This window comes from Buteo buteo, chromosome Z, assembly GCF_964188355.1.
Source record: "Buteo buteo chromosome Z, bButBut1.hap1.1, whole genome shotgun sequence".
NCBI classification, from domain to species: domain Eukaryota; kingdom Metazoa; phylum Chordata; class Aves; order Accipitriformes; family Accipitridae; genus Buteo; species Buteo buteo.
Window position 1 is genome coordinate 50542565 of NC_134204.1, and position 27308 is coordinate 50569872.

The following is a 27308-nucleotide window of genomic DNA, read 5'->3' on the forward strand; positions in this document are numbered from 1 at the left end:
CAAAACCCTTGGATCTCACTGCATATCGTAGCTTTGATAACAGCAGCATGAGACAGAATATTTGGTATATTGTACATTCGTAGGTCTGATCCACATGCTTTAATAATGATGTAGGAAACTAGACCAGTTTTCTTCCTAACAGCTGGAATATGCCTTACTTTGTAATTTACACAATGAAAATGATGAAATGATGGACCCTAAGATTATTTTCTTAACTATACATCATATTTTTTTAAGTAAGGCATGACTTTAACCTGGGGTCTGAAAGACTAATCAGTGAGCAAAATCCCCTAATTAAAATGTAGTCTTATTTATAATGTACTCTTAATGTTTCCTAAACCTTTGGCTGATGATTGAAATGCTTTTTTGATAATAATATATGCTATTTTATCTAGTTTTCTTTTTCTCTAGAAACATCTGTGAAACAGAAGGGATGAGACTTTCTCTTAAAAATTGTGGGAACACATAAAATATACAGTACACTTCCTGTTATAGAAGGCTATTTATTAGTCTAAATACTTGTGCAATATTTGGCAAATGATCAAAACTAGTTTCTCCTGATGTGTTTACAATGTTCTAAATTAAAAGCAAAGCCCATTTTCAAGTGACATTTGTCATACAAACTGAAATGTTTCTCTCATGCTGCATGTGGTTGTACTTTCTGCTTGACAGGATAAGCTCCAAATGTTGAGTACAAAGTTTGCAACAGAGTTCTTGTGAGAATTAGACTTGCCATCTAGCAATTCTTCTTATAAGAAGAACCAAAGGAGTCTTTCCCCCAGTGTAGGATTTTTTTTCTATGACTGTGTGTTTACTTAACTTTCTGCCTGATGCTGTACTTAATCAGCTACACTGAGAGAAATTCTTTTGATTTCATTGCATATTCTGTTGCTCTTTACCCCATTTTAATGTTCTTTCCCATAACCTTTGAGTGGTAAAATGGTCACAGACAAGAACAGAAGAGCTCCCATTTCTCTAGTGAATGTTTCAGAAATGTACTAAGGCATAAATTTAGCAGAAGTTTTGAACAAACACTGTCTTCTGCATCAAACTGTGAAAAAATAGCTTGGAATGCTACAGAAATGCACTTTTGGTGTTACAAAAATTACTTGGCACCATATGCAAAACTTTTTCTTCTCAACTCGGGTTCAAAACCTGTTATACAAACCTGTTTATTAATTATCATTATTGTTTCCTAAGGGTTTTTGACAAGTTTTGAGAGAAAACTGGGTCAGTTCATGATAGCAGCTTTTCAGTGTATCTCACCATTACATGTGTATTCAAAATGCATGCAACACTTAACATGTTGCACAGGAAAAATGTGGTTGGGTCATGTTTCATGTTATAAATAGATAGGCAAACACATACACTGTATCATTTCCAAGAAAAACACTTCATATTCCAGTAACCTGTCCCTCTTTTCATATCTCAGATTTAGTAATCTCTTTACTGAGTTGCAGACTGCCCTTGGACTTCTAGTCATCCTTGAATTTAAATAAAAATTATTGGCATCTGTAGTTTAATTTCTTTCTTCCTTTACCTAAGTGCTTTAATAACTACAAATGGTCCTGAGTGAAATTCTAATGAGAGAATCTGCTGCATTTCAGGAAAACCACCATTTGCCATATGCAGGCAACTGCCCTGTGGATATTTTAGGACTGTAGCTTCAGCTGAATCAGGAATACTTGGAAAAACAGTGAGTAAAAAAAGTGTGTGTACGCAGCCTTAAAAAAAAAAAAATTGTATTGTGTCCCAGTCCTTGAGTACCTCTCTAAGGAGTATCTCTCTAAGGAGCACATTTTGCTTCCTGTTCTAAAGGATTCAAGTGACAACAAAAAGGTTTTTCTCCTACGAAGTAACTACAACATATTTAACTACAGTTTTTGGTGCCAAGCTTTTTCAGAGATGGTGCAGAAAATAATTAATAAAGCTGAGACAGGCAATCCAAGAAAATTAATACTGAAAGCTAATTATTTCACCATGTTCTGTAAAGAAAGACTTGTATAATAAATAACAAATATGGCCCAAGTTATCAAACCACAGTTACCTGATGAAGAAAACACTGTTGTTGCTTTGCCTTTTTACATTCTTTCCATTGCCAGCACCCCTATTACATTGCACAAAAAGATTCTACCATAACAAAATGAGATCCTTGTTGAAGGCTGGATCCCATTTCCTTCATCTGATGTAAATATCAAGTAATACAATGTTGCCAGAAAATTTATGCCAAATTAAAGCCACAGTAAGGTAGTAGAATTGAGATTGTCTCACTGTACAGGAGTGAGGAAAAAATTTAGATGGAAAGCATTCTGTGTATACAAGAACACACCATAATATTCAAATTGATATTGAGAGATATAGTCTGGAGGGCAGGAGTAAACAAGGAGGTCAAGTTTCTTTAGGCTCTGCTCTCAATAGTTTCGTTTTTAAATTTAATTAGGATTACTTATTTATGCTTAGATATCCATAAAAAGATAAACACGATAAAGATGCTGGTAACTGAAGAAAGAAACATTTCAAACTGAGCAAGGATGCTGAAGTCAAAAGAACTGGCCTTGGCTAATTTCAGATTTTAGTCAAGGGTTGCTCATGGGACTTAACTAATGACCCTGTGATTTCCTTATTTTAGGAGATAGCTTCAGCAACTTACGGAAAATTTGAGCATCTGGAATCTGAACTAACTGCAGTGGTTGGGAAAATGAAACAGCTTCAACTAGATCACTACTGAGACTGAGGGAAGTTTTCCGAGATCTGCCCATGAGAATCGACAGGAAGGAAAAAACTTCTTAGTCAACGACTGGGGGACATGCAGTAATCACTCTTCAGCAGCAGTGTATTTTAGGCCATTGTTACCCTGGTTCACTACAATGCTGTTTTAGGGAAAAAGTCTGCTTCCAGCCACATTATAAAGACATGGTGCAGAGAGAGGAGAGTCTGGCACAGAGTCTGTGGAGACTCTCTGTAATCTCTTGAGGCCACACATGAACAAAAAGAGAGTATCTTCCTTAAGGAGCATTATCGCATGAGTTTTATGTAAGCAGAATTATCAGAAGAAAAATAAACAATGAAAGCTCCCATGAATGCAAGCTAGTGAGTGAAAGCATCAGATTAGCAAGTGTCACGTGGACAGATTGTAACAGATAGTGATAAAATGGCTCCAGGAGGCTCTCAGGCTTTTCTTACTACTCAAATCCATTATATCACATCCTACTTATAAAGTAATCTTCTGAGACCCAGCTGACTTTTTGTACAATCTGACATGTTACTTAACTGTTTATCACATCAAGAATGATCATAATACATAAAAGTGAGGACTGTGTAGCTTTTTTTTTAAGGTAGGGAAGTCAGTTTCCTTCTCAACCATAACCCTGCACTTGTTAAGAAGATGATAGACTTCTGACAAAACAGAGTAGTTTATAAAGAACTCGGACTGCAGATGAGTTCTTGTTCCCCTCTGCATGTCATCTACAGGCCACACTTTCATTTTTTCCATACCCGAAGAGACTAGTGCATAGATACTACATAAAACATCTACCAGGAACCCAGTATAGACATAGAAAGTTCTGTAGTGGACTCTCAAATACAAGGCATTGTTTTTAATTTACCTATATCTCTCACTGTGTTGCTAAGATTTACAGTGAAATTTGTTGTTGATCTAGAAACTGATGTAGATTAATGCATAAACCTTAAGACTGTACCTCCCTTCCATACCAACACTAGCACTGCTGAATTATTCTATAGGCAATTAAGAGAAATCTCTGGATTGGTAGTCCTTGTCCTTATGGGAGATTTCAACTTCCCAGACATCAGCTGGGAGTAACGTACTGCTGTGACAAGCAAGCCTGGGAAATTCCTGGAGTTGGCTGAACATAATTTCATGTCATAAGTACTCAGTAAGCCAACTAGGAAAGGTGCTGTCCTCAACTTGTCATTTCTGAATAGAGGAGGACTCACGGGATATGTGATGGTAGGTGGCTATCTTGGCCACCATGATCGCAAAATGGTTGAGTTTAAAATTTTTAGTGTAATGAGAAAAAAGTTCACCACCATTGCTACCCCGTATTTCAAGAGACCAAAATTTAAGCTGCTTGGGGGCCTACTTCGCAGTGTTCCCTGGAAATCTGCTTTTGAGGGCTTTGGGGTCCATGAGTGCTGGTCAGTTAAAGCACAGGAGCAGGCCATCCCATTGTGTTGCAAGGCAAGCAATCGGGGCAGAAGACCAGCTTGGCTCAACAGGGAACTCCTCTTGGAACTCAGGAGGAAAAAGAGATTGGATGATCTCTAGAAGCAAGGTCAGGCTTCACAGGAAGATTACAGAGCCGTCGTTTGCGTATGTAGGGATACAACATGAAAGGCCAAAGCTCAGCTGGAGTTGAAACTGGCTATTGTTGTACTAGAAAACAAGATAGGATTTTTAAAGTATGTTAATACCAACAGGACGTCCAAGGAAAATATAGGACCCATACTTGTTGAAGATGGTCCCCTGGCAAATAGGGGTGCAGAAGAAGTGGAGGCATTCAGTGCTTTTTTTGCCTCAGTCTTTAATACTAATGATAGACCTTGGGCTGTCCGGTCCTCTGAGTTGGAGGACCATGACTGCAGGAACAGTGACTTTCCTTGTGGGGACATGGTAATTGTAAGGGGCCAGCAGTGTTCCAATTTAAAAGAAAGGCATGAAGGAAGACTCAGAAAACTACAGACCTGTTACTGTAAACTCAGCACCTGGAGAAATGAAGCAGAAGATCCTACTGGGTGCTACTAAAAGGCCTTTCAAGGACAATGCAATCATCAGGCACAGTCAACATGGGTTCACAAAGGGAAATCCCTGTCTATCCTTCTGTGATAAGGTCAGCCTCCTAGTGGGTGAAGAGAATGCAGATATGGCTTTTCTGGATTTTGGGAAGGCTTTTGATACAGTCCGTTACAGCATCCTTCTGGACAAGTTGTCCAACTGTGAGATGATGTGGTTTAACCCCAACCAGCAATTAAGCACCATGAAGCTGTTCATTCACTTCCCCCCCACCCCACAGCAATGGACTGCAATGTCACCTAGCAATGGACACCTGTGCTGGGGCCGCAGCGCTGCTGGGGCGAGTGCCGTGGGCGAGGATGGCCCGTCGTGATGTCACTGAGGGATGGATACAACATCCCCAAGCGATGGATTGTGACCAGGCGACTCTCACTGCTTATATTTGGGCGCCAAGTCTCAGCCAGCCGGCTCGTGCCCGCACTCCAGCTGAGCAGATCACGAGGTCTGGAGTGTTGAGCGAGGCCTTGGCGGTGGTGTCGTGCTCGGGGAGTTGCTCCTTGCAGCTCTCAGTGCCCGACCCCAGAGCCGTCAAAGGATTTTCCCTGGCCCTGCCAGCTCCAGGCAGCCGGGGCACCCAGGAGCTACACTCACAGCAGCAGAGGTGAGCTGGTGGGGGACGCCTCACCCTGGGGAGCTGGGAGGGTTTCCTTCTTGAGGGACCTGGGCACTTCTTCCACCCCTTCCCCAGGCCAGACAGTGACCCTGCCCTCTCTTTCTCTTCTAGCGTGACAGCAGCTGCTGCAGCGCCAGTGAGAGGGAGGGGTTCCATGTCCCTGGTTCCCCCCCGCCCACCGCAGCACGTGGAGAGCATGGCCACGGAGCCGGAGGACCACTGTCCCATCTGCCTGGGGAGCTGGGAGGAGGCCAGCTTTGTTATGCCATGCCTCCACCGGTTCTGCTACCCGTGCATCCTGCGGTGGGCTGAGAGCAAGCCCGAGTGCCCCCTCTGCAAGAGGGGGATCCTCTCCATCTTGCACTCGGTGCGGGCGGATGATGACTACATGGAGCATATCATCACACCACCCTCAGGCGTTGTCCGTCAGGCGGGAGGAGCTCCCAGACGCGCAGCCGCCCACGACCTCCATCTCCCTGGAGCACCCCAACGCTGGGCTGCAGGAGGGGTGCCCAGGCGTCCTGTGGGCATCTTCCAGCCCCCAAACTGGCTGAACAACTTACGGGACAACCCAGCGCTCCTCCAGGTCCTGCAGCCCTGTGTCCATCGGCAGATGGAGGAGATCTTTGGCAGCAGGGTGCTGGAGACAGCCATGGAGGAGGACACCATCACCACCATCCTGACCAGCCAAAGGATGGATACAGAGCTGCTGGGACGGGTGCTGGGGGTCTCCCGCCAAAACCGTGAGGAGACATTCTTCCAACACCACAGACATGTCGCTGCACAACGGCACAGCAGAGAGACCCAACGTCTGCCCGGCTGGCAGGATGCCGCTGCTGCTGGGGGTCAGGAGGACCACCCCACGGGTGCCCCCGGCCCCACTACCACCCAAGGAGGGTCTCTTGTCACCGGCCCAGCCTCCTCCAGCAGATCCAGCACAGACGAGCTCCCCGGCACCTCATCCGCTGCCGTTGATGGGGGTCCCAGCAGCCACCCCTCTGCTCCCATTGCCATCCCTGCGGAGCAAGAAGTGCCCCAGGAGGAGCCAGGGGAGGCTGTGCCCGAGCCCTCTACTTCCAGCCGGGGCAGTGAACGCTCCCCTGGGAGGCCACGGCGAGCCCCAAAGAGGAGGACCGACAGCTCCGAGGCCTCTCCAGCCAACAAGAGGCCAGCACTGCGTCGGTGACCCTGGAGGGTCCCTCAGGGGGTGGCCAAACCAGGACTGGGCCATCAGCTGGGGCATGCGCCAGCCCTCAAGGGCTCCCGGCCCCCCACATCCAATCATCCAAATAAAATAAGTGCGTGAAAACTACAGAAAAAGTCTCAGTGTTACTAACAGTGCAGGTGGTGTTGCTGTCCTCACCCTGCCTTGCTTTTTTGCCGGGAGGGGTGGGACGTTAACACTGATGGGTCCTTCTACCTGTGCCAGGCACTACTTCATTGTTCCACCCAAAGGCAAGTGCTGCCCAGCTCCAGGCCTGCAGCATCTCTGCAGCTGCTCCCGGGGCAGATGTTTCCAGCCGGGGCTCTCCAGGACCAGCCCGTGCCCCACCGCTCATCACCCCGGGCTCGTCCTCCTCCTCACCGCCCCCTCTGCCCCCACGTCCCGGGGCTCTGCTCTCCCACCAGCCTGCACTGCCGGCTGCAGCCTCGCTACAGCGGCACCCAAATCCCTCCTCCCGCGCAGACTCATGACTCGGTGCTGCTCTCTGCATCAGCCTAGGGTCGTCCCCTGCCAAGGCAGGAGCCCCGACAAGCTCAACAAGGGGAAGCGCAAAGTCCTGCCCCTCGGAGGGACAACGCCAGGCACCAGCAGACGCGGCGCGCTGCCCGGCTGGAAGGCAGCCAGGGAACGGTGACCATGCTGCTGCCCTCGAGCACGGGCTTTCTTCCCCCTCTTCCAGATCCAGCCTTGGCGCTGACATGCCTTCTTCTCCACCTGGAAAGAGCCCATCTTCAGCAGATGCTCGGCAGATGGATGCCAAGCGGCTGAGGACTCTGGGTTTGTCTAGTTTGGAGAAAAGGCGGCTGAGGGGCGACCTCTTTGCTCTCCACAACTTCCTGAGGAGGGGAAGTGGAGAGGGAGCTGCTGATCTCTTCTTCCTGGGATCCAGTGACAGGACACGTGGGAATAGTTCAAAGCTGTGGTAGGGGAGATTCAGACTTGGTGTTAGGAAGCATTTCTCTAACAAGAGGGTGGTCAAACGCTGGACCGGGCTTCCTAGAGAGGTGGTCGATGCCCCATGCCTGCCAGTGCCTTAAAAAGAGGCGTTTGGACAATGCCCCTCATCATAAGTTTTAACTTTTGGTCAGCCCTAAAGTGGAAGAGGCATTTGGACTGGATGATCGTTGTAGATCCTTTCCAGCAGGAACTATTCCATTCTACTACCTTTCAATACCATCAAATCAGCATTGTTAGCTTTTCTCCAATTTTCATAGTTTTCACTGCCATAAACATTATCTGATGAAAGAAGTGAAAAATCTTTCTTTTTAAAGGAAGGCAGCCATGTAGGAGGACAAAAAATGAGAAAATGTAAACTATTACCTCCAACCCCAGACAATATTTGTAGGCCATGTATGTTGTCTAACTGTAACGGTCTCTTGTCCAATATAGTTTTGCTTACATAAATATTTTTGACATTTGCTTGTTCACATTTTTAACTACCAGGCTTTTAAAAAACATGTGTCACCAAGACTGTTTTGGACAATGGAAACTAAATATTTTGTGCAAATATATTGGCTATTGATATGTATAGTCTGGATTTATAGGTTAATGTGCTTTAATTCATGGATCGGCCCCTGCGAGTTTGTTATTTTACTTTTCTCCCCTAAATTCCCTCTAGTATTTCTAAATCCTTAATGGGAACAAGGCCCAGAGAAAGGAACACTGTGTTCTGCTACAATGGCTCTCATTGCATTTTACCATCTTTTCGGCTATTTTATGATACAGTATTATGCTTTGGTATTTTCTGATTGTTATACAGACCATTAATATCCTGGCTTTCAGGGCTACATAATGCAATTCGCATGAAAAGCGATGCAATATGTCCTCAGTATATTTATATACAAAACTTAAGAGAATTTTTAGAGGCCCAAATTGTCAGAAAGAAACGTGTTTGGTATCGTGCCTCAGAAATGTAGACATAATGGATGCCGACTCTGGCACATAGAGATAGAAGGGCAGACTGTTCTTTTTACATATGGAAGTCATTAACTTAGATGCCCATTCAGGCATTTGCACATCCAAGAATCTGAATAGCATGGAAAAGTGTAACAACTGCCTGGCATTTTAAGTTGTGTATCCGTTTGTAGGGGGAACAAGGGTTGGTGGAGGAAAAATTGACCATGTTATCTGAATGTTGGTATTATTAGATGGCCATTTAGCTTCCCCAGAACCTTTGGACTGATGCAGGCTTTCTCAGATCAGATGTCTCTGAGATGCCGTACAAGCAGGAAGGATGCTTGTGTGCAGGAGATTAAAACCCACATAAAATCGTGGCAGAGTTGCAGGCCCTACGTTTGGTTTTCCCGAGCACTTATGCTCGTAATCCTGTGGAGCTCCATAGTGTTTAAGGAGGAGGAATTACCATAACTCTAGTCACGGCCATTGGGATTGGCACGCAGGTAATAGCTGGTCAGATCATAAAAAGCATAGATGCATTCCTGCTATTTTTTGGAGTCCTAAAACCAAATGTCTTCTGATGCTTTCTCTGCCAAGCAAATAAACACTACACCTCTACTCTGAGCTTTTGCTCATAATTCACTGAGTCCTTTTAGAGCTGTCATTGAATAAATAATAGTTGAATATCTGGCTGCCTTCTCTTTCGTACATGAGCAAGTTCCCTATAACTCCAGTGATATGAATAAAGTGAGTCATATATCACTGTTGTGTCATAAGGAAGTTAGCCTTAGAAACAGGAAAATCAGTAGGAGTCCGTGACATGAGTGAACCGTAAAGATTATGTCTTGGCAATGTTACTCATCTTGATTAAGTCCCTTACTGGACACATAAAAAGTCTGCTTCATTAAGGAAAGCAGAATCTAACATGGAGTTGAAAGCCTTAGTATTTGGCCTAGTATTTTTAACTTTTAATTTGGCACTTGGTAATGGAACAATATGTGCTACTCATTCTTATGCAATAAATACCAAAAATTGTTGTGTTGTATTCTTGTAGCTACCAAGCTCATATTGTGCAAGAAACTGTAAAAGTATTTTTAAAACAATATGGTGTTAATAAAGGCCATATTAATTAGATTTTGTGAGTTTTCTACTAAATTCATTGTATACTGCCTATTTTCAACAGCATATTTATGTACTAGCAAGTAGAAAAGATTTTTAGAAGTTGGTATTTTAATAAAACTTCCCCAATGTGTTTATGGTGCAATTTTACATTTTGGTTAAGTTCTACAGAAAACAAATGTTTTTAGTCTCATAAACTGCTCACATGGACATAAGGGCCTTTAATGAAAACATCCAAAATAATAAGCGATTAACCAGGAATTGCCAATCACCTGTCTCCTATTCATGAACAAGGGGATATTTGGCTGTACAGGATATTAATATAATTTAAGTATATCCCATGCAGTATGTAAGTTTTACTCAAGGCAGAAAGTTGAAGGAATGCAGCAAAACTTAATGTATGGGCTAGGTATATGTATGGGCATATCCACATTCAATCTTTGTACCTACCAAAAAATAGGTGTTGATAGAACATGAGGGTATATTACTGTGTTTATGCATAATTAAGTTGGGCAGATTTAACAGAGGACCTGTTCACAGTGTTGATTAGCCACCAGCTGGTGTCACTAGGAAAAAATTTACCTTGCTCATCAACAGTTATTTGCCCTGGGTGTTTCTTAAAACTTCCCATGAAGCCCGTCATACTAACGATTATCACAGGCAAAGTTCAGGGCTAGCCAAACTAATCTAGCATGTTAATTTCTGTGTTCCCATGAAAAATGACAATTTGTATTAGTAAGTCTCTGGAGGTCCCAGTTTCTGTATGTGGTCTTCCTTAACATTCTCATTTGAAGGGACACTCTACAGTCATTTTTCAGTTACTTTCTAGTCATCCATGTTCCTTCACATGAGAAAGATTCCACTTTCAGCATGTTTTATGTTGTTTTGTCAGTTAATCACTGAATTTACAAGAGTTTTGATGACTTAGGAGATGTGATACCAGTTCATATTCATTTAGGTAAAGCCCATTTTGGGCTCAAACCAACCATCTGATCTCCAGCAGAAAGACTAATAGACCAGCCAAGGATATTCTTTTCCTGGAGGCCAAATCTGTTTTCTACAGTACAGGGAAGGCAAGCTGGAAGGGCACAGCTGGCCGATTCCCCAGCTCGCCGGTCACACACATATGTAACTATGTACCTGCTGAAAGTTGGAGCAGGGGAGGAGAATCCCACTGCATTCTCTCCCTCCCCCCAGTCAATGTGAGTCTCCATCTTTCCCGGTACCACGTCCTGAAGGAAAGCAGGCTAAAGACAGGTGAGGAGGGTGAGGCTCTCTGGGTGAGGAGGCCATCTATACCACATTTACTCCAGTTGAGCAGCTGAGAGTTTCATCTGGCCGGTTTGCAACTGTAGCCAAGAATAGGGCTCTATATGTACCACCCACACTCCTGCATTTTGTAACTGTACAACCTCTGTGGAAGATACTCCAAATACTAGCTGCAGAAATAGCAACTTCAGCACAGGAGGATGTGCCATCAACTGCAGCTAACACCTCTGTGTTGGAGTGGGACGATGAACGTAATAGAAAACCATGTTGTAGTTAGATCTGGTTTTGAACAAAAGACAAATTATTTATTTCTTTCTTCAAATGAAGCATAACACTAAGGTATAAAGGGAGTATAAATAACATCTGATTGTGCTCCTAAGCTCCATGCTATAACTTTCTTGCAATGACATCCTTCAACAAATTAACTACATCATTACTGTTAAGTATTAATTGCACAAAACAGATACACAAAATATATAATGAGCTAGAAAGAGGACAACATTCTTCCATTATGACAAACAACTGTAACAAGAAATGGAAAAAAAAAACCCAATAGATCTAGGCTTACACAGATGGCAACACTGAGAGTTTTAAGTCCTCTCCTTGAACACATTACATGTGATAAATAATATGCAAAATATTTAAAGAATTTTATTGTTGCTTACAGAAGATACTTAGCAAGCAAAGAGACAGTAGCAATCACTGCCTCATGTCTCATATCCCCATCATTCAATGCAAATTTTTACATTTCATGCAATAATCCTGAGCTTATTTTCAGTAACATTGAAATGTCATCTATATTAATTACCAAATACATACAGAGCCCAGCTATGGGGTCTATTGTATTATTAAGGCATGAAAAAAGAATAACAGTTTATTAACTCTGAATGCCACAAATACAGCACAGCAGTTAAAAGGCTCAAAAAAGCTCAGAAAGTACCAGTGATTTCTGTGCCAAGGTCCTCCCAGAACATGGCTGTGAATCATCAGCTCCTGAAAAGGTACAGAAGTGAATCCTGGCCTTGCTGACATCAGGGAGTTCTGCCATTGCCTTGACTGCTGGACCAAGCTTCAGAGCTATCAGGAGTAACTCAGACTCCTCTTCATATCCCCAAAAAATTGACAAATTCCTCTCACTCAAGTCAAGTATGAATTTAAAAAACGATACCTACATATTGTTTTCTTAACTAGTATTTTAAGTCTATGGAACGGTTCCATTCATTATACAGTATGGCAATTAATAAAAAGCCTTTTGAGGAAAAGCTTATTTGTTAGTCTGATTTATTAGTACGTTAGTACGTTAAAAGAAGGGGAAAGTATCATGAAAAGAACCTCTGCCAAGTCTATGCTCTATTTATAAATTATTTTTAATTTTAAAATGAAAGACTTTGGTAAGCCAAACCAAGGATACATGATCTAATTCTAGTCACCGTGGTTCAATGGCTCTTCTCAAAGACAAGGAGCACCACGGCCCTGTCCAGTCATCAACTGAAGAACTTATCATCTGCATAAATTGTAAGGGGCTAGCAGTAGCTGGATTGTGCAGTTCTTTACATAGCCTCTATTTTAGGTTTAAGAAGTTCTTGCAAAATGCCCTGTAGTGAGCCAGGGTATTCCAGTTCAGTTGACTAAGCCATTGAAACCAAGGCCAAATTGGTGGTAAGACTTACTTCATACTTAAAATTGCATTATGTCCCACACTGGGAACTAAACCAGCAGATGATCTCCTCTAACTCTGCTACTACTATTGCCTGCCCCTTATGTAGATATTTGCCTAGTTGAGCTCAGAGTTTACAGATCCAGTAGCCTTATACTTCATCTACAGGTGGCCCACGGTCTGCATGGAAAGAACCATGGTGTGCAGGAGGGACAGACTCTTTTATGCAGCCTTCATGCATACTTCTTTCCATGCCTGCACCCCTTGCACGCACAAGCCACCCCTTGGCAAAGATGGTGCTGCCCAATTCTCTCACTGCAAGGCTCTGAAAACTTTGCAGATGCACAAATCCAACTTAACTAATTTCATCTAAACACCAAGTTATATTAGTGAAAATACGGTTCATCACAATAAACCATTCAGGAAACTCATTACTGTCTCATCTGAGATAGAAGGAGAAAAAAGGTTGTTGATATTAGATAGTTACTGGGTTAGAATTTGTTTGGGTTTTGGTTGACTTCTACTAATAAATAAGTTAAAGAAGGCTAAGGCTATAAATTGGTACTGTTTCATTTATAAATACTCACTTTATTTCTATTCTCTTCTAAAAAACATGTTAAGGAAAAAGGTGGCCAAAAGGATTACAGATGTTTTAAATTGTAATTTGGTTGTTAGGCTGTAAAAACCAAACATGTAAGTGAAGTTGAGCACAGTGTAAGAAAAAGCCATTTTTTAATTAACAACTTATTTACAAGTTCATAAAATCAACTGAACTGGAGTAGGTGTTCTGTGTTTGTCACCAATATTTTATTGTAACTGGTAACTTGCAGGCTTTATAGTAGAAGAACAGAAAGAAAATTAAGTTCACTATATACAGCCTTTGTACAGGCTACTTGACTATACACAAGGCATAGTGATCATAACACAACCTAGTCTTCATAATAATTTGTGCACAAAAAGACACCAATCAGACATTATGTGAACGCTACAGTGAAATGACATCACAAGTCCAGTGAAAATTCAGCATAATACAAAACATATTGATCTACTGCAAATGACATCCTTTAAAAGAGTAAGCCTTTATTCAGTAGTAACTTAACCAGAGTCTGAAGCAGAGATTTGTTGTGTAGTTATAAGTCTTTTAAGTGAAGCAACCTCTGCAGATAAGTTTGCTATGCCCTGCTTCAAATACAGGTTCTCTGACTCAGAGACATTGTAGATATTGTCTTTTATTTCAACAACTCCAGTTTTGCAACCACTCTGAATTTTTACATTGAGTTCCTTCTGATGCCAGAGTTCTGGTTTAAGTGACCAGTCTTGGATGTTAGTCACTTGAACCGAGAAAGGAGTGTGAGAAGAATGCATCAAGTTTTGTGCACCATGTTTTTCAAGCTCAAAATGTCTTTTTGAGGACATGTCAATGGGTGATGACAATTTCTGTGTTGCATCATAGTCATTATCCATTGCTTCCACTTTAACTTGCATGGCTTTGGCTTTAATTCGAAGCTTGTGAGGCAAAGCTGAAGAATTCACTTCTGGAACTTTAACTGTTGCATGAACATTTTTATGTTCAACTGGGGAATGGATTGGACCCTTAGGAACCTGCTGTTCATCTTCTCCATCAGATGACTTTCCAACTACACCATCATCAGTTTCTGATGTTCTGGGGGAATTACTGGAGGACCTATTAACTTGCAGGAGAGGAGGAGAATGTGAGTACACATTAAAGGTAGCTCCCATGTAGTTTGGATATATGGATGCCTTATATGATCCTCTGTCATCTCTTGGCTCTCTCTCTAATTCCATGGGCTCCTGTTTTATAATCTGGAATTTATTTTCAGGACTTCTGCAGTTGTTTTGTATACGACTTGGTTGAGTATGCTCTACGGATGATATTTCAGACACATCGGACATTGAGCTTTGAGGAGAATGTTTGATGACAGAAATACAACTGCTACCAACTATAGATGGTTCATGTTCATCTACAAATGAGCTAATATTTGATTTGGAACTCTGGTAGTCTTGGAAATACACAGTTGTTGAGCTACTGAGTTTCTGTATCTCTTGGGCATATGCTGCAGAACTAATTAAACCAAACTTTAGCTTCAACGAAAGCAGCTCCGCCTTCAAAGTGGCATTCTCCTCTCCCAGTGCAATTAGTTTGTTCTCTAAGACAAGGTCATTCAGTCGTCGTTTTTCACGAGATCTTTTGGCAGCTTCATTATTTTTCCGCCTTTTCTCCCAATACATAGCATCTTTCTTTTCATCTGGAATGAATTCTCGCTTTCTCCTGCAAGCTGAAGATTTGTTTTTTCCGCTACTTGCTTCAGTAAGTAATATATCTTCATTTGTAGACAATTCTTCAGACACTTCAGCTAAGGTAGACTTAAGTACCATGATTTTGTCCACATTGCTACTTGTGTCAACAGGTCCGTGTTCCTTTTTAAGGGTCTGCATTTTTCTCAGCTGCATCAGAAACAATTTGTAGTAGATCTACAATGAGCAACAGAGCAAGCTATTACCCCAGTATTTCTCACTCCACAACTTGATAAATACAGTGATTTTAAATCCACGCACATTCTTCCTTTTTTTTCATGTTTTCAGACAGAAGTCTAGAACCAATTTTCTTGGCAGAGGCAATGAGAATCTTCTTAAAAACCTGGAATAAACAGAGAATTTGATTACTGTTTAGGAATTGCTGGTTCAGGACACGCAAAAGTAGCTTTTGATAAAAAGCTTAGACTAGCATTTGGTTCATTAAACAAAGACAGCTCAACACTGAAACAACAGATACTCTAAGCTTTATGATACCTAGGTAGCAGATTTGCTTCCAAAACAAACACAATATTATCCAAGGAAAAAATCTATATAAAAATATTTGAGTTTTGATCCTACAGTAATGTCACAGAACTTTCCATGATATCACTGACCAGCCTAAACCTTGAACACTTAATACTGCAGGACACCAGGCATGTTGATGAGCAGCACTAGAAAGTATCTTGTTCTTCCACATTAAAGCATCTCCTCTAAAAACAGCTGTGGTGTGTGACTTAGAAATGCTATATATTTGGGTCCTTCATGGATTAAAAATAACATAAGCTGAGTTAGAGAAGGTGCAGTACTTTCTATTGTCTTAAAATAACACCACTATCCATTAAAGCTATTAAAGATTTAATTATTGGTTTTGCATCCTATAAAAAAATATATATGTTTATATATACACACGCATTTGGAATTTTAAAATGCCTTTTTGATCAATCATATAAATTCAAACTAGTAAATGCATACACATAATTTGGGCAAATACCTAACTATTAAAAAAATAGTGGCAAGAAAAAAACTGTATTACATAATCTTTTTTCTTGTATCTTATGAAGAAAACTTTAAAATCAGTATTGAAAAATACATTAGAGAAATAACATTTTATTAATAATTTGCATTTGAAAAACAGTCTTATTACATGAAAGTAAAGTTTAATACCATTGAGGCATGTGCACCTTTAGAAAACAGTGTTTGCATTGAAGTAGAATTTTAGATCTAAAAGTCTTACAGTTAACAAAGGAAAACTAGCTTAACCTTTAGCTTCAGACATTTTAATCATTAAATTTGAACTTAGCATTTAAATTGACCTTTGTTTTATTTAGTCCCTCTTAATGCAAAAATACTTTATTCTCATAAGACCATTTGGTCTTGATCTGAGATATTGCTTCTCAATATCTCATTTTCCACAGTCAGTCATGTTCCTGGTAAAATAAATGTATTATGCCAAGTGCTTTTGTAGAACTGTCTATTGAGTCAGCAATGATTCTTCCCTGCATAACAAAAAAAAAAAAAATCAGCCACTTCAGATTAATGTCACTATTTATTGGGAATGTTTTTACAATGACTAATGAAACTAATTTTAACATTATCAGTTGGGAAAGTTATAAAAGAATTAATGAATTGTATTCTGCCAGTTTCTCTTGTCTTTTCCAGAAGGCAAAGAGGAGTGAGTGATGTAATAACAATTAAGCAGGGTCATAAAGACTCAGGTTTCAAGCTGAGTTCTGTTCCATCAAACCATGCCAACTCTTCTGTCATGAAAAATTAACACATTTACTAGAACAGCTAAGTAGAATTTCCTAAAATCCGTGGTTAATTACTGACATGTAACTATTTGTCTTCGATAATACAGCTTTAGCGGAAAATAGAAGCCAGCCACACCAAAGACAGCATCTAACATTTTAGTGCAAAAGCAACACCACAAATTGCCATGTTTGTAAAGGAGAAATGTATGTCTAATATACAAGCAATTACATAGTTGGATCCTGATCCAAAATTCAAATGAGTTGAAGGGAGTTTTCTGTCAAGTCAAATAGGAGCTGGAGGAGGTTTAAAAACAAAAATAAACCCCACAACAAAGCAACATCTGTTTGTCCAAATATTCAGTATAACTTGATTTGCTGAAGAAGCTGTAGAGCCATTCTGTCCATTTCACTGCTACATTTAATCAATTGTTTAATTAATATACATACCATTTTAAATCTAGTACAACCCAACACTTAAAAAAAATCATTTTTGAACACACAGAATTTAAAAATGAAAAGAGACAAGGCTACCTGAAATTTTGTGGCATTTGTGGAATATTCAGTCTCTGTAACATGACTTTACATTAAAAGAAGAAAAATACTGGGATTTTATTTTATTATCCTGTAGCATTTGGAACACACAGCTACTGATCCGTAATTGTCTTGTTACATTTCAATCACTGTATTCACTTGTATCATTTACAACTTCTGCATTTCTGAGGAAATGCATACACTTTCTATGGTACGCAGTAGGAAGCAGTATAACACGTACTGAATACCTATGAAATCATCACTTGTCTCTTAGTATGCTTCTCAGCCAACTCCCACTGAAGTCAAAACGGTTCAGAACAACTGTTGTGACATTTCAAGGCCTTACCAATACAGAAGTCTTACTGAATTTAACGGTACTAGAAAGCTACACTCAAACCCAAATAAAAATATTTATTCTCTTAAAAAAGGGATACTAATATGCATACTTCATAATTTTCTGTTATTTATCTGCCATACACCCTGGAACATCTATGCTTACTTGAAACAGTAGCAACAGCAAGGAAGTACTTATAAACATAGGATTTGTGCATATTTTAGAAGAATGAAACTATACCTACACAGATTTAATACAACTTTTTTTTCCCTCTTATATTCCAGTCTTCCATTTCCACATGATATAGAAGCAATACATTTAGTCTTGAACAAGACTGTTTCAGGATGAGAACTATGTGTCTACCTGTATGGTCTCCAGCTCAAAGTGATTCCACTTTGGTGTTTGTCCAACACTGCAATCTAGGAAAAATACTACTAGTAATGATAATAATGATAATTAGCTAAAAGTTGTTGGTTTGGTTTCCTTTTCCTAAATGAATGTAGACTAATGGCATAGTTCATCAGTATCACTGTCCATGTATCAAAACTCAACTGCACGTCCAGCCGTAATCTCCTGCAGCCTAACACTGGCACTGAGCTGTGCTTAACAACCCAACAACCTGCAGAGTTCATGTCCCTTGTTCCACGGAACTTCTGCAGTTTGGGCCATTCCAGTGTACAATCTGCTCACTGTAGCACTGACAACTCCTGTTTTGGCCAGCCTCCCTCCTGTACACATTGTTCCTGGCACAAATAGACAGAACGTAAGTAGCATGCAAGTCTACAGCAAATATTGTGTATCAAAACGAACATTTTTTTGTATGCAGTATTCAACTTTGCTCTCTGCCAGAGTCCATCAGTGAAGCTGTCAAGACAAACATGTAACCCACTGATATATTCTTACTGATTTGCTATTTATGTAGTTAGTTCAAATGCCATCACTTTAGTGAACTAGCAAAACAACAATAAATCTTTAGCTCTTTCCACATTTTCCTTGAGAACTTTTATCATGGCAACTGGAATTGCTGCTTTACAAACAGGAGGCAAAGCCCTTGTTTATTAATACTTCTCCATGTAGATCAACTCAATGCTGAGTCTGTAAACAAATCAAATCCATCTGATGATAATGGCAAAATGCCTTCAATGAAACCAGCCATTTCACTTCACTTGCATTTTATAATTCCACTGAAAAACATCAGTATTTACACATAAAGTAATGAACTGTAATGATTCCTCTGACTATATTTCAAATTCCAGTATTTTCCCTTATGATTAATTTTTCAATTGCTTTATCACTCCCTCATAAAGTGTTATAAAACCAACATTTAATACTGCCTTACATTAGTCACTGTTAAAGATTTTTTTTTTGGTTGGTTGATGTTAATGGCACTGAGTGCCAATTCAACAATGTAATAACAGTCGACCCTATTAACTTAATTACAGACCCAGTCTTGCTCCTACAGCAATTTTGCCATTGGCTTCAACAGAAGCAGCACACAATCCCAGATCCAAATATTAATGAGACTGTCGTATAGAACTCATGCTATTGAAGCAAGAAATTATATATGCAGAAATCACAAAAACTTAATTTATTTATCCATGGACTTCAAAAAATACTTAAGTGATCTGATTGTGTCAAAATAGTACATTAAGGATCTGATCCTGGGGATTTGTGTATTTACACTGTAATAATTGAAATGTTTCAGAAGGTTGAAGGACAGGGCCACAATCTTTCCTTTCTCTCTTCTGTGTAATTTAATTACCTAAGTCATTTCTGCTTTAGAGAATGCACATGGGCCTCCCCACATACATATGTTTCCCCACTGAGTAACTGCGTATTATTTTTTGTATTTAGCAAAATAATTCATGCTACCTCCAAGAATAATTTTTCAAACATATTCTAGCATGAGATAACTAATTGTTCAATGCTATTGCTCTAACATTTTGATAGTGATTCTATGAAATCCCTTTTCTAGCAGTTGGATGCTCAAACACAATTCACTTTTCTAGCACCATGTCTAGAATGGCATTTGGACCATTGTCCAAAAAATTTCTCTCAGTCCTTCAAAAATGGAAGAAAATAAGCACAACTTCTTGTTTTAAAAAAGAACCACGCCCCTGTCACCATCACCACTATATGGCAAACTGCAAAACCAATAAAAATTCCTATTGATATGTGTCTGTGCATATTTTTAGTTGCTGTTGTCCGTGTTTTGCATAGGTATCATTAATGATTTTTACTGCTACCATTCTGTCACAAGTTATCTATTTTGAAAATCTGTCTACATACCAGAAGAGCTGGTCTAGAACCGATTCATAGATACCTAAATGACCAGTTTGCGTTCCAGACTTTGAAAAACTGAATAAAACAGTTTGCACTTTATCTTCAAAGTTTTTTTAAAACAGTTGCTATCTGTCTTGGGACTTTTATGAGGTACAGAAAAAATATCATCCTCATTGCACACGCAAGACAGGAGGCTGAGTTTAAGCTTAGGTGGTGAATACACAGCCTGCCTAGATAGTGCTGAAATACTCTGGGGCCACTCTATCTCTACCACTTTCCACAGACACAAAAATTACGCTCTGAAATTCTGCACCTTTCAGGTCTATCATAATTCATCAACCCTCTCCAACAGAGGATGTGGCCCTATTCCAACCTTCACTGAAATCCTTCAACAGACTTCTTGCCTTTTATCTAGCACCGTTAGTAAAATTATGTTCCTGTTGAAGAAAAGCTTTAATGCTGGCTCCACTGGAAGAGCAATATTATCCCTAGGACAGATTTGCAGGCAAGAAAGTCTAGGCAATGTAGAGCAAATGAGATTCAAACTTTCTGGAAAAAAACAAGGCGATGGCATTTTATGCTATGATGGACAGATTAACCACAGTCACAAAGGAGAAAAGCATTTACAATACAAATGTTACCACCAATTACTGCCATTATATAGTTGCACTCATAGAGACCATGAATCCATTACAACAGCATGGAGCAATGCAGAACTATTGATCCTGTACATAGTTCCCTTTTCTTACAACTTCATGGGCATCTTAAGTGCTTACAGTTTCAGGATCAACGTGTAATTAGGTCAGTGGAACACTGATGATGATAGCTTTGTACAAGATGACCCATTTTTGCTAAGATGCTGATCATCTTATTGAAAAAAATGGGAGATGTCTACACAATATAGTCCATTGGGAACATCAAAATTCATTTATCATGACACTTTTCAATCAAATATTAAAAAAATTAATAAGATCACCATGGAACTTGGAACACTATTGCACCTTCATATTACCCACCTCCAAGCTGTACCCAGAAAGTTGATGTCATATGTAATTTTTATGAAAGGCTTTCATTGTTAGGAAAATTACTTAACTTATTGTTTATCTTAATAACTACAAATTAACTCATTAAAGTACAGCCTGCTTCCCAAAGGTAAATTACACAAATTATGCAAATAAAATTATTTGGAGAGCACAAAACATATGTTAAAGGTAGCTGTTGCTCAAAAAGGTCAGTCAAGTTTAATAGGTGCAAATTTGACCTATATTTTCTTCCATTTCCTTAGGAAGACAGTATGATTCTATCTGATCTGCTCAATTTTTCCAAAATAAGCTGTTTACTGCTCTGATTTAAGGGGGTGGGGCATGGGGTGGGGAACAGAATCTAAGAATGTTACTCAAAGTGCCAGGAAAAACTTTAAAATGGAGAAGCAAAGGAAATGCATATATAACTTGCATAAATATTTAATTACATATATGTAATATATATAGTATGTGTATATAAATCATGCCATTTTAAATATCACATCACTTTCCAGTATTTTAAATAAAACCTCAATAGAAACAACAGTAACTGAAGTTACAGTATGCTTCTCCTCATTTCAAGAGCTACTTGACAGCAGGAAAAACTAGGCTGCAAAAAGCTATAACTTAACAATAACAATGTTCTGGAAATACAATCTCAGCTTTCCCCTAGTTAAGAACCATTAAAAAAAAAACCAAACACCACACCAAAATAAAATGTTAATTATTCTGACAACAAATGGCTTTCTATTATTGAACTGTTTTTTTAAAGTGCCAAGCATGGACCAGACCTTCAGCTGACCTAAATTTATATAGCACTATTTAAAGGCAGCAGAATTATGTCAATTAATCCCAGCTGATGCTTTAAACATGCATCTTGTTACATAACAACTGAAGTACAAACATGTAAAACAAACACTGCCTGCACTTTGTTGGTATTTACCACTCACTGCAAGCAGAACAGAGAAATAGCAATCTTCAGAGCTCTGATTCTGTGAGATGGTCCAGGCAGGAAGACCGCTGCCCATGCTGAGCACCATTTTCTTTCTTGGGTTGCTTTCTACGCATAAGAGGAGGTCTTGTAGCACTGGCTCCTACACTGCTAACTGCTGTGCAGCCACCTCCATGGCAAAAACTGGTTAATTATTCAAATACTTCAGGACAGACTGAAAATTACACCAAGATGGAGCAACTCAAGAAAGGGGAAAAAAACCCCCCTCGTCTTAAATAAGGCATTCTTTCTGACAGGAGAGAGATTTTTGCAGTATCTGTCACCAACGCAGTCTCATAGTATGCTAGTTTGGACATGGATCAACTCAACACTTGAATCAGGAAAAAAACAGGATATCTAAGGAGGTCTTAATAATAATAATTCATTTCAGATCTACCTTTTAATACAACAAGTTTTTGAGAACGTTGCTTCTATCACATTGAGTAAAGTCCAAGTATGCCCTTGCTTACACAATCTTATTTTTGACAGTCACGCTTAACATCAGTATTAGACAGTTACATATACCTTTTTGAAGAAAATTTTTTTGAAAAGATTTTTTTTTAAATTACTTTCAAGCACTGTAAAATGCTGTAACATGGAAATCAACTGTCATTTTCTTTTAGAATGGACTGCAGGAATTGGCCATCTATTTGCATTTTTTTTCTATTACATACCCTAAGCACATTTATATCTCATAACTGGCTGTAATGATCATGGCAAGGTCACCTAGAAGAGTCAATTAAGCTGATGAGTCAGATACATTGCTTAACAGTGTGTAATAAGACTCAAACAGAGGATTTTATTGTTCATATTATTGCATCATAGTGATGTTATAACAGCAGTGAGATTGCTGTCTGGAAAAAAATATTGCATAAGGATAGTTTGCATAACTATTTGTTAAAATAAGTCAATTTGAAATGAGCTAAAGGTTTCTATTTTTTATGAGTTATATTTCAAGATAAAGGATTGAAAAAAGCAGCATGGTACTCACATCTTTCACAGACTCTGTTTAGACTTTATTGCAATAGAAATAGAAAGAATGTCTATATTCTACAAATTTCAGCCAAAGTATGGCAAATACTGTTCCGTCTTAGGATAAGCTAAGCTGTGAGAAGGTCATGTAAGTTCATATTGCTCAAGGGAAGACTCTAAGCTTTTTGACACCTTTCAGATCAGTTCCTTTAAAACAAAAAACAAAACCAAAAAAAAAAAACACCAACCAAACAAACCAACCCCACACAGCAGAAAATTGAGGCTTTGAAGTCAAATTCAGGAAGCTGGATATTTTAAAAGCTAGTTAAGTCCTTTGGAGAGTAAGAGGAGTTAAAAATGTAAAGTAAACAAAAACAAAAAGTAGAGGCAGATCATTCTGAAGAGCGTTAGCACTTCCAACAGTCAAAGATATTTGTAACGTGAGAACTTTTGTAACAATAACTGTCAGTGCCAATGATATTAAGGATCTTTACTCAGTAATCCTTGAACTTGTTGGTTTATTTCAGGTCTTTGGGCCAAAACCCAAATCCTTATTCATTCAAATTTCCCATCAAAGTCAACATTTTGATTGAATAAGGACCGTAAAAGTGATGCACATAGCAATATTTTAAATGAGACTCTGGATTTAATTAATTACTGAGGAGGGCAAAGATGACTCAAAGTAGGTTACATACACAGGAGTGAACACAATGAAACTGAGTGCAATCATTCAAGTTACAAGGACAAGGAAAAAAAAAGGGGGGGGGGGGGTTTAACACAACAGTAACTCCATGAGAGCTTCATGATCAAAGCTGTACTTGACCCCAACAATCAAATAGCAGAAAAGTTTATGCATGTTATCAAGAATATCACATTTTAAAAATACTTTGCTGCCGCTACCTACGGGAGGTATACTGAACATACAGACAGTGGCTGGGGTACTCAATTTGGACTTCGGATGTATTGGTCACAAGCATAGTGATGTCAGTTTCGTCTACTTAGAGGACCATTTTAGTCACACACAAAAATCACCTCCTCTTGAAAGCCAAGTTATCACCAGCAACTTTCAAGCTATGCTCCCGTCGAGGAGAGAGCACAAGCTGACCCCAGAGTATGGGACGTCCAGCCACGGCTTTTGCCACTGCAATGCCGAAGTGACTTGGCAAAATAACAGAATTGGGCAATGGCCATTTTCTGTTGTTTTTGTTGTTCGTTACGTAAGGAGAAAGCCGAAAATACTCGGGTCGCGGGCCTGGGGGGTGTGCTAGGCTATCTCATGCCTACCTGCGAGCCATACCTCTCCCGCGGGGCGGGGAGGCAAGCGACAGCGCTGGAAAGAGCCGGGGGGGGGGGGGGGGGGGGGGGGCCTTTGTCTGGCGCTCCCTGCCTGCAGGCGACGCTGGGACAAGGGGAGAGACGGGAGGGGGGGGGGGTTGGGGACGCTCCGCCGGGCGCGGTGCGGGGCCGAGCTGCGGGGAGGCGGCGTCCGCCGCCTCCCCGCAGCTCGGCCCCGCACCGCGCTCGCCACAAAGGCGGCCCAGCGGCCCCCTACGTGACCGGCGGCGCATGGCGCCCGGCCCGCTCCCCCCTCAGCACGGCCCCGCGCTACCAGCCCGCCACCCCCCCCACCATTCCACCATCACAACCACCACCACCACCACCCCCCCCCGCCGCCGCCGCCCCAGCCCAGAACAAAGGGCTGAGGGGGAGCGCCAGCGCCCCCAGCCCTCGCTCGCTCGCCCGCCGCCGCGCGGCCGCCGCGCCCCAACGGCCACCAACGGCTCCCAACGGCCGCTGGGGAGACGGCGACCCCCGCGCGCGCGGGGCGCAGCGCAAGCCTGAGGGGAAAGGTGGGCGGCGGGATCGGGCTCAGCGTAGCGGCTCCGCTCCCCGCCGGCTCTGTCACACTGACCTACTTGCGGGGCTGGCGGCTGCCCCCGGGACCCGGCCCCGCTGCCCCCGGGGGGCCGGCGGCACCCGGCCCCCCCGCCCGCCCCGGCCGGCAGGGCACGGGCGGGACGGCTCTACCTCTCTTCTGCGGCGCGGCTGACATCTCCTAAACGCCTTCCTCCCTTAAACTAGACGTTCTTTTTTGGGGGGGGGGTGGTTTTCGGGTTTTTTTTTTTTAAGAAACGGCAAGTGAAAGCCCGTACCGGAGGAGATGGCTCAGCGTCTGGGCGAAATGCCTTCCTAAAAATACAGCCTTATCAAAACGTCTCTGAAGGCGTGGAGTTAAAAATCCGAGCAAATGGCCTCGAACGTCTACACGCACAGCTCTGGAGAAAAGACCAGAAATAGCACATGAAGCCACAATTGCTAAAATGCGATGGGGCTAAATTTAGAGCAACACAAATCTCGTTTTAAGGCACCCGGCACGCAGCCGGCGAGCGCGCCTTGCCTCCCCACTTACCCAGTTGTCTACTTCCCTTATTAAACGCACTTTTAACAAAATCTGTTACAGTTACGGGTTTGGGGGGCTTTTTTCCCGGGCGAGATTGTCCTAGTTTCTTTGTAGCGAGATTATAAAATCGCATAATTAGCTCCCTCTTCCCAGCCCGGCTGCCAGCAAATTCTGTGGTTACATAATGCAACATTTCCAGGAACTATTATGCGATCGGTCCCGCAGCGCCTGAAAAACAGCGACAAAAGTGACGAAAAGGGCTGAGGCAAGCAAGCGCAGCCCCGCACGGTGCGGGGACGGGGGACGGGCCGCTGCCATTAATCCCGCTTGCCCGCGGGCAACATCCCCCAGCGCCGCCCGAAAAGGGGAGGTGGCGGGGGGGGGGGTCCTCGCCCGCAGGCTCCGGCAGCCCGGCGGCACGCAACTCCCGGTGGTTTTGGGGCCGAGGCGCGGCTGTCGCTCGGGTCCCAGCCCTCCGCCCCGCACGGCGGCAGCCCGTTCCCCGCCGGAACATTATGCAACGCGGGAGAGCGGCTCCGGCGGCGCTGCCCCGTGCTCGCTGTAGGGAGAAGCTGGGGGGGGGGGGGGGGGTGTGTAGCGCGGCACGCCGGGAACGAGCAGCCACCTCCCCCCCCCCCGCGAGGGAAAGCCTTCGGCGGGCATCTCCCGGACTGCCTCCCGCGCCGCCACCCCTCCGCCGATCCGCCCGCCAGCGCGCAGAGCCGGCCCGGCCGGCGGACCCCTCCCCGCCCGGCGGCCGCCGGAGCCGGCTGGGCTCGCATTATGCAACAGCCGCCCCCAGTCGGGGCGAGGCGAGGCCAGGCGAAGCGCGGCGGGCGCCGCAGCTCGGGCGGACACCCCAACTTCATAGCCGCGCACCGCTCCGCGTGCGTACCCGCGCCTTCCTACCTGCAGCACCCCGCGGAGCGCCGAGCATCCCCCGCCCCGCTCCGGGCCGCGGGCGAGGCGAGGCGAGGCGGGCGGGCGGGCGGTGGTGGTGTGACGCCGTGCGGTGCGGTGCGGTGCCGCGCCGTGCTGTGCAGGCAGCAGCGGAGCAGCCGGGCGGGAGCGTGCAGCGGTGGCGGCGGCGCGGAGGGATGTGTGTTAGTAGGTCAGAGCTGCGCGGCGCGAGGCTCATAGCCCGCATGCCAGCCGCGCCGCGCCGTGACTGGCGGCGACGCCGCCCCAATCGGCGCCGGGCGCTGCCGGGGGACGGCCAATGGGAGCGGTCGGGGGCGGGGCGGGGCGGGGCGCGGGGCGGTGTGTGGTACAGTAGGTCTGTGTGCTGGCGATTGCATAACCGCCGGCGGGGCGGGGGGCGGCGCGGCGCGGCGCGGGGCGGGGGGGAGCAAGGGGGGCGGGCGGGGGGAGAGCGGCGCGGGGGGCGCCGGCACTTACGTAACCGCCGCGGCGCCCCGCGGCAGCGCGCAGGGGGGCGCTCGCCGCGCGCAGCCTCCGCAGGGGCGCAGCGCCGCGCCCCCTCCCCGGCAGCGGCGGGGGCTCGCGGCGGGGGCCGAGCGCCGCCGCCCGCGCCGCCGGGGGAGAGGGAAGGGAGCGCGGCGCGGCGCGACGGGGCTCGGCGCGGCGGGGCTCGGCTCTCGCAGCCTTGCCGCCGCCTGGGCGCGCGGCGCCAGCGGGCTGCGCCAGGGCGGCGAGGAACGTTCAAAGCCCCAGCCCCGGCCGGAGCGTTGCCGGCTCGGAGCAGTTGCGCAAGACCCGGGAGCCGTGCTCCCGAGGCACGTACCTGCCGGCGAGCCACGCTCACGGGTAATCCGCCGGTGGATCGCGCTCCGGCTTTGACCGGCGGAAAATAGGAATAACTAATCCTAAAAGGGAGGCGAAAATTAGAAGGGGGTCGGAGCGGGGGGGCCGGCAAGGGACCCGGCGACTGTGGCCGGGGCCCCGCGCTGGGCCGGTGCCCGCCGCTGCGAGGCTCACGCCGCTGCGAGGCACGGCCGCTGCTTGCCTTCGCTGAGCGCCCAGCGTGGAGGATTTTGACAGTGTTTCTTCTCCATCTCTGCCCTCGTCCCTGAGGCGGCAGGGCTGGGCTGGAGTGCTGCTCGAAAGCGGGGACGCGCTTCGCAGAAACTCGCCCCCCGCCCCCGCGGGGCCATCCCC

The 27308-nt window shown here is 43.6% G+C and overlaps 2 protein-coding genes across 7 annotated transcripts in view; one reads left to right on the forward strand and one right to left on the reverse strand.

Moving 5' to 3' along the window:
- The window catches only part of LOC142027255 (uncharacterized), a 28101-nt gene extending 17419 nt beyond the window's left edge, over positions 1–10682 (forward strand). For all 5 annotated transcript variants that reach the window (XM_075021057.1, XM_075021059.1, XM_075021061.1 and 2 more), the window contains 3 exons: positions 1608–1696; positions 2630–5411; positions 5535–10682. In XM_075021057.1, coding sequence (XP_074877158.1) covers positions 5056–5411; positions 5535–6609 — 1431 coding nt within the window. In that variant the 5' untranslated portion in view covers positions 1608–1696; positions 2630–5055 and the 3' untranslated portion in view covers positions 6610–10682. The remainder of the gene's footprint in view (positions 1–1607; positions 1697–2629; positions 5412–5534) is intronic.
- A 528-nt stretch (positions 10683–11210) lies between these two features.
- Positions 11211–26345, reverse strand: NFIL3 (nuclear factor, interleukin 3 regulated). 2 transcript variants are annotated; one of them, XM_075021063.1, is made up of 3 exons: positions 26100–26345; positions 24943–25065; positions 11211–15248 (listed from the first exon to the last, which is right to left on the reverse strand). In XM_075021063.1, the coding sequence occupies exon 3, from the start codon at positions 15059–15061 to the stop codon at positions 13685–13687; it is 1377 nt and encodes a 458-aa protein (XP_074877164.1). In that variant the 5' UTR covers positions 15062–15248; positions 24943–25065; positions 26100–26345; the 3' UTR covers positions 11211–13684. The 2 variants fall into 2 exon arrangements, with proteins under 2 accessions (XP_074877164.1, XP_074877163.1); XM_075021062.1 differs by lacking the exon at positions 24943–25065.
- Between the last annotated feature and the right edge of the window lie 963 nt (positions 26346–27308).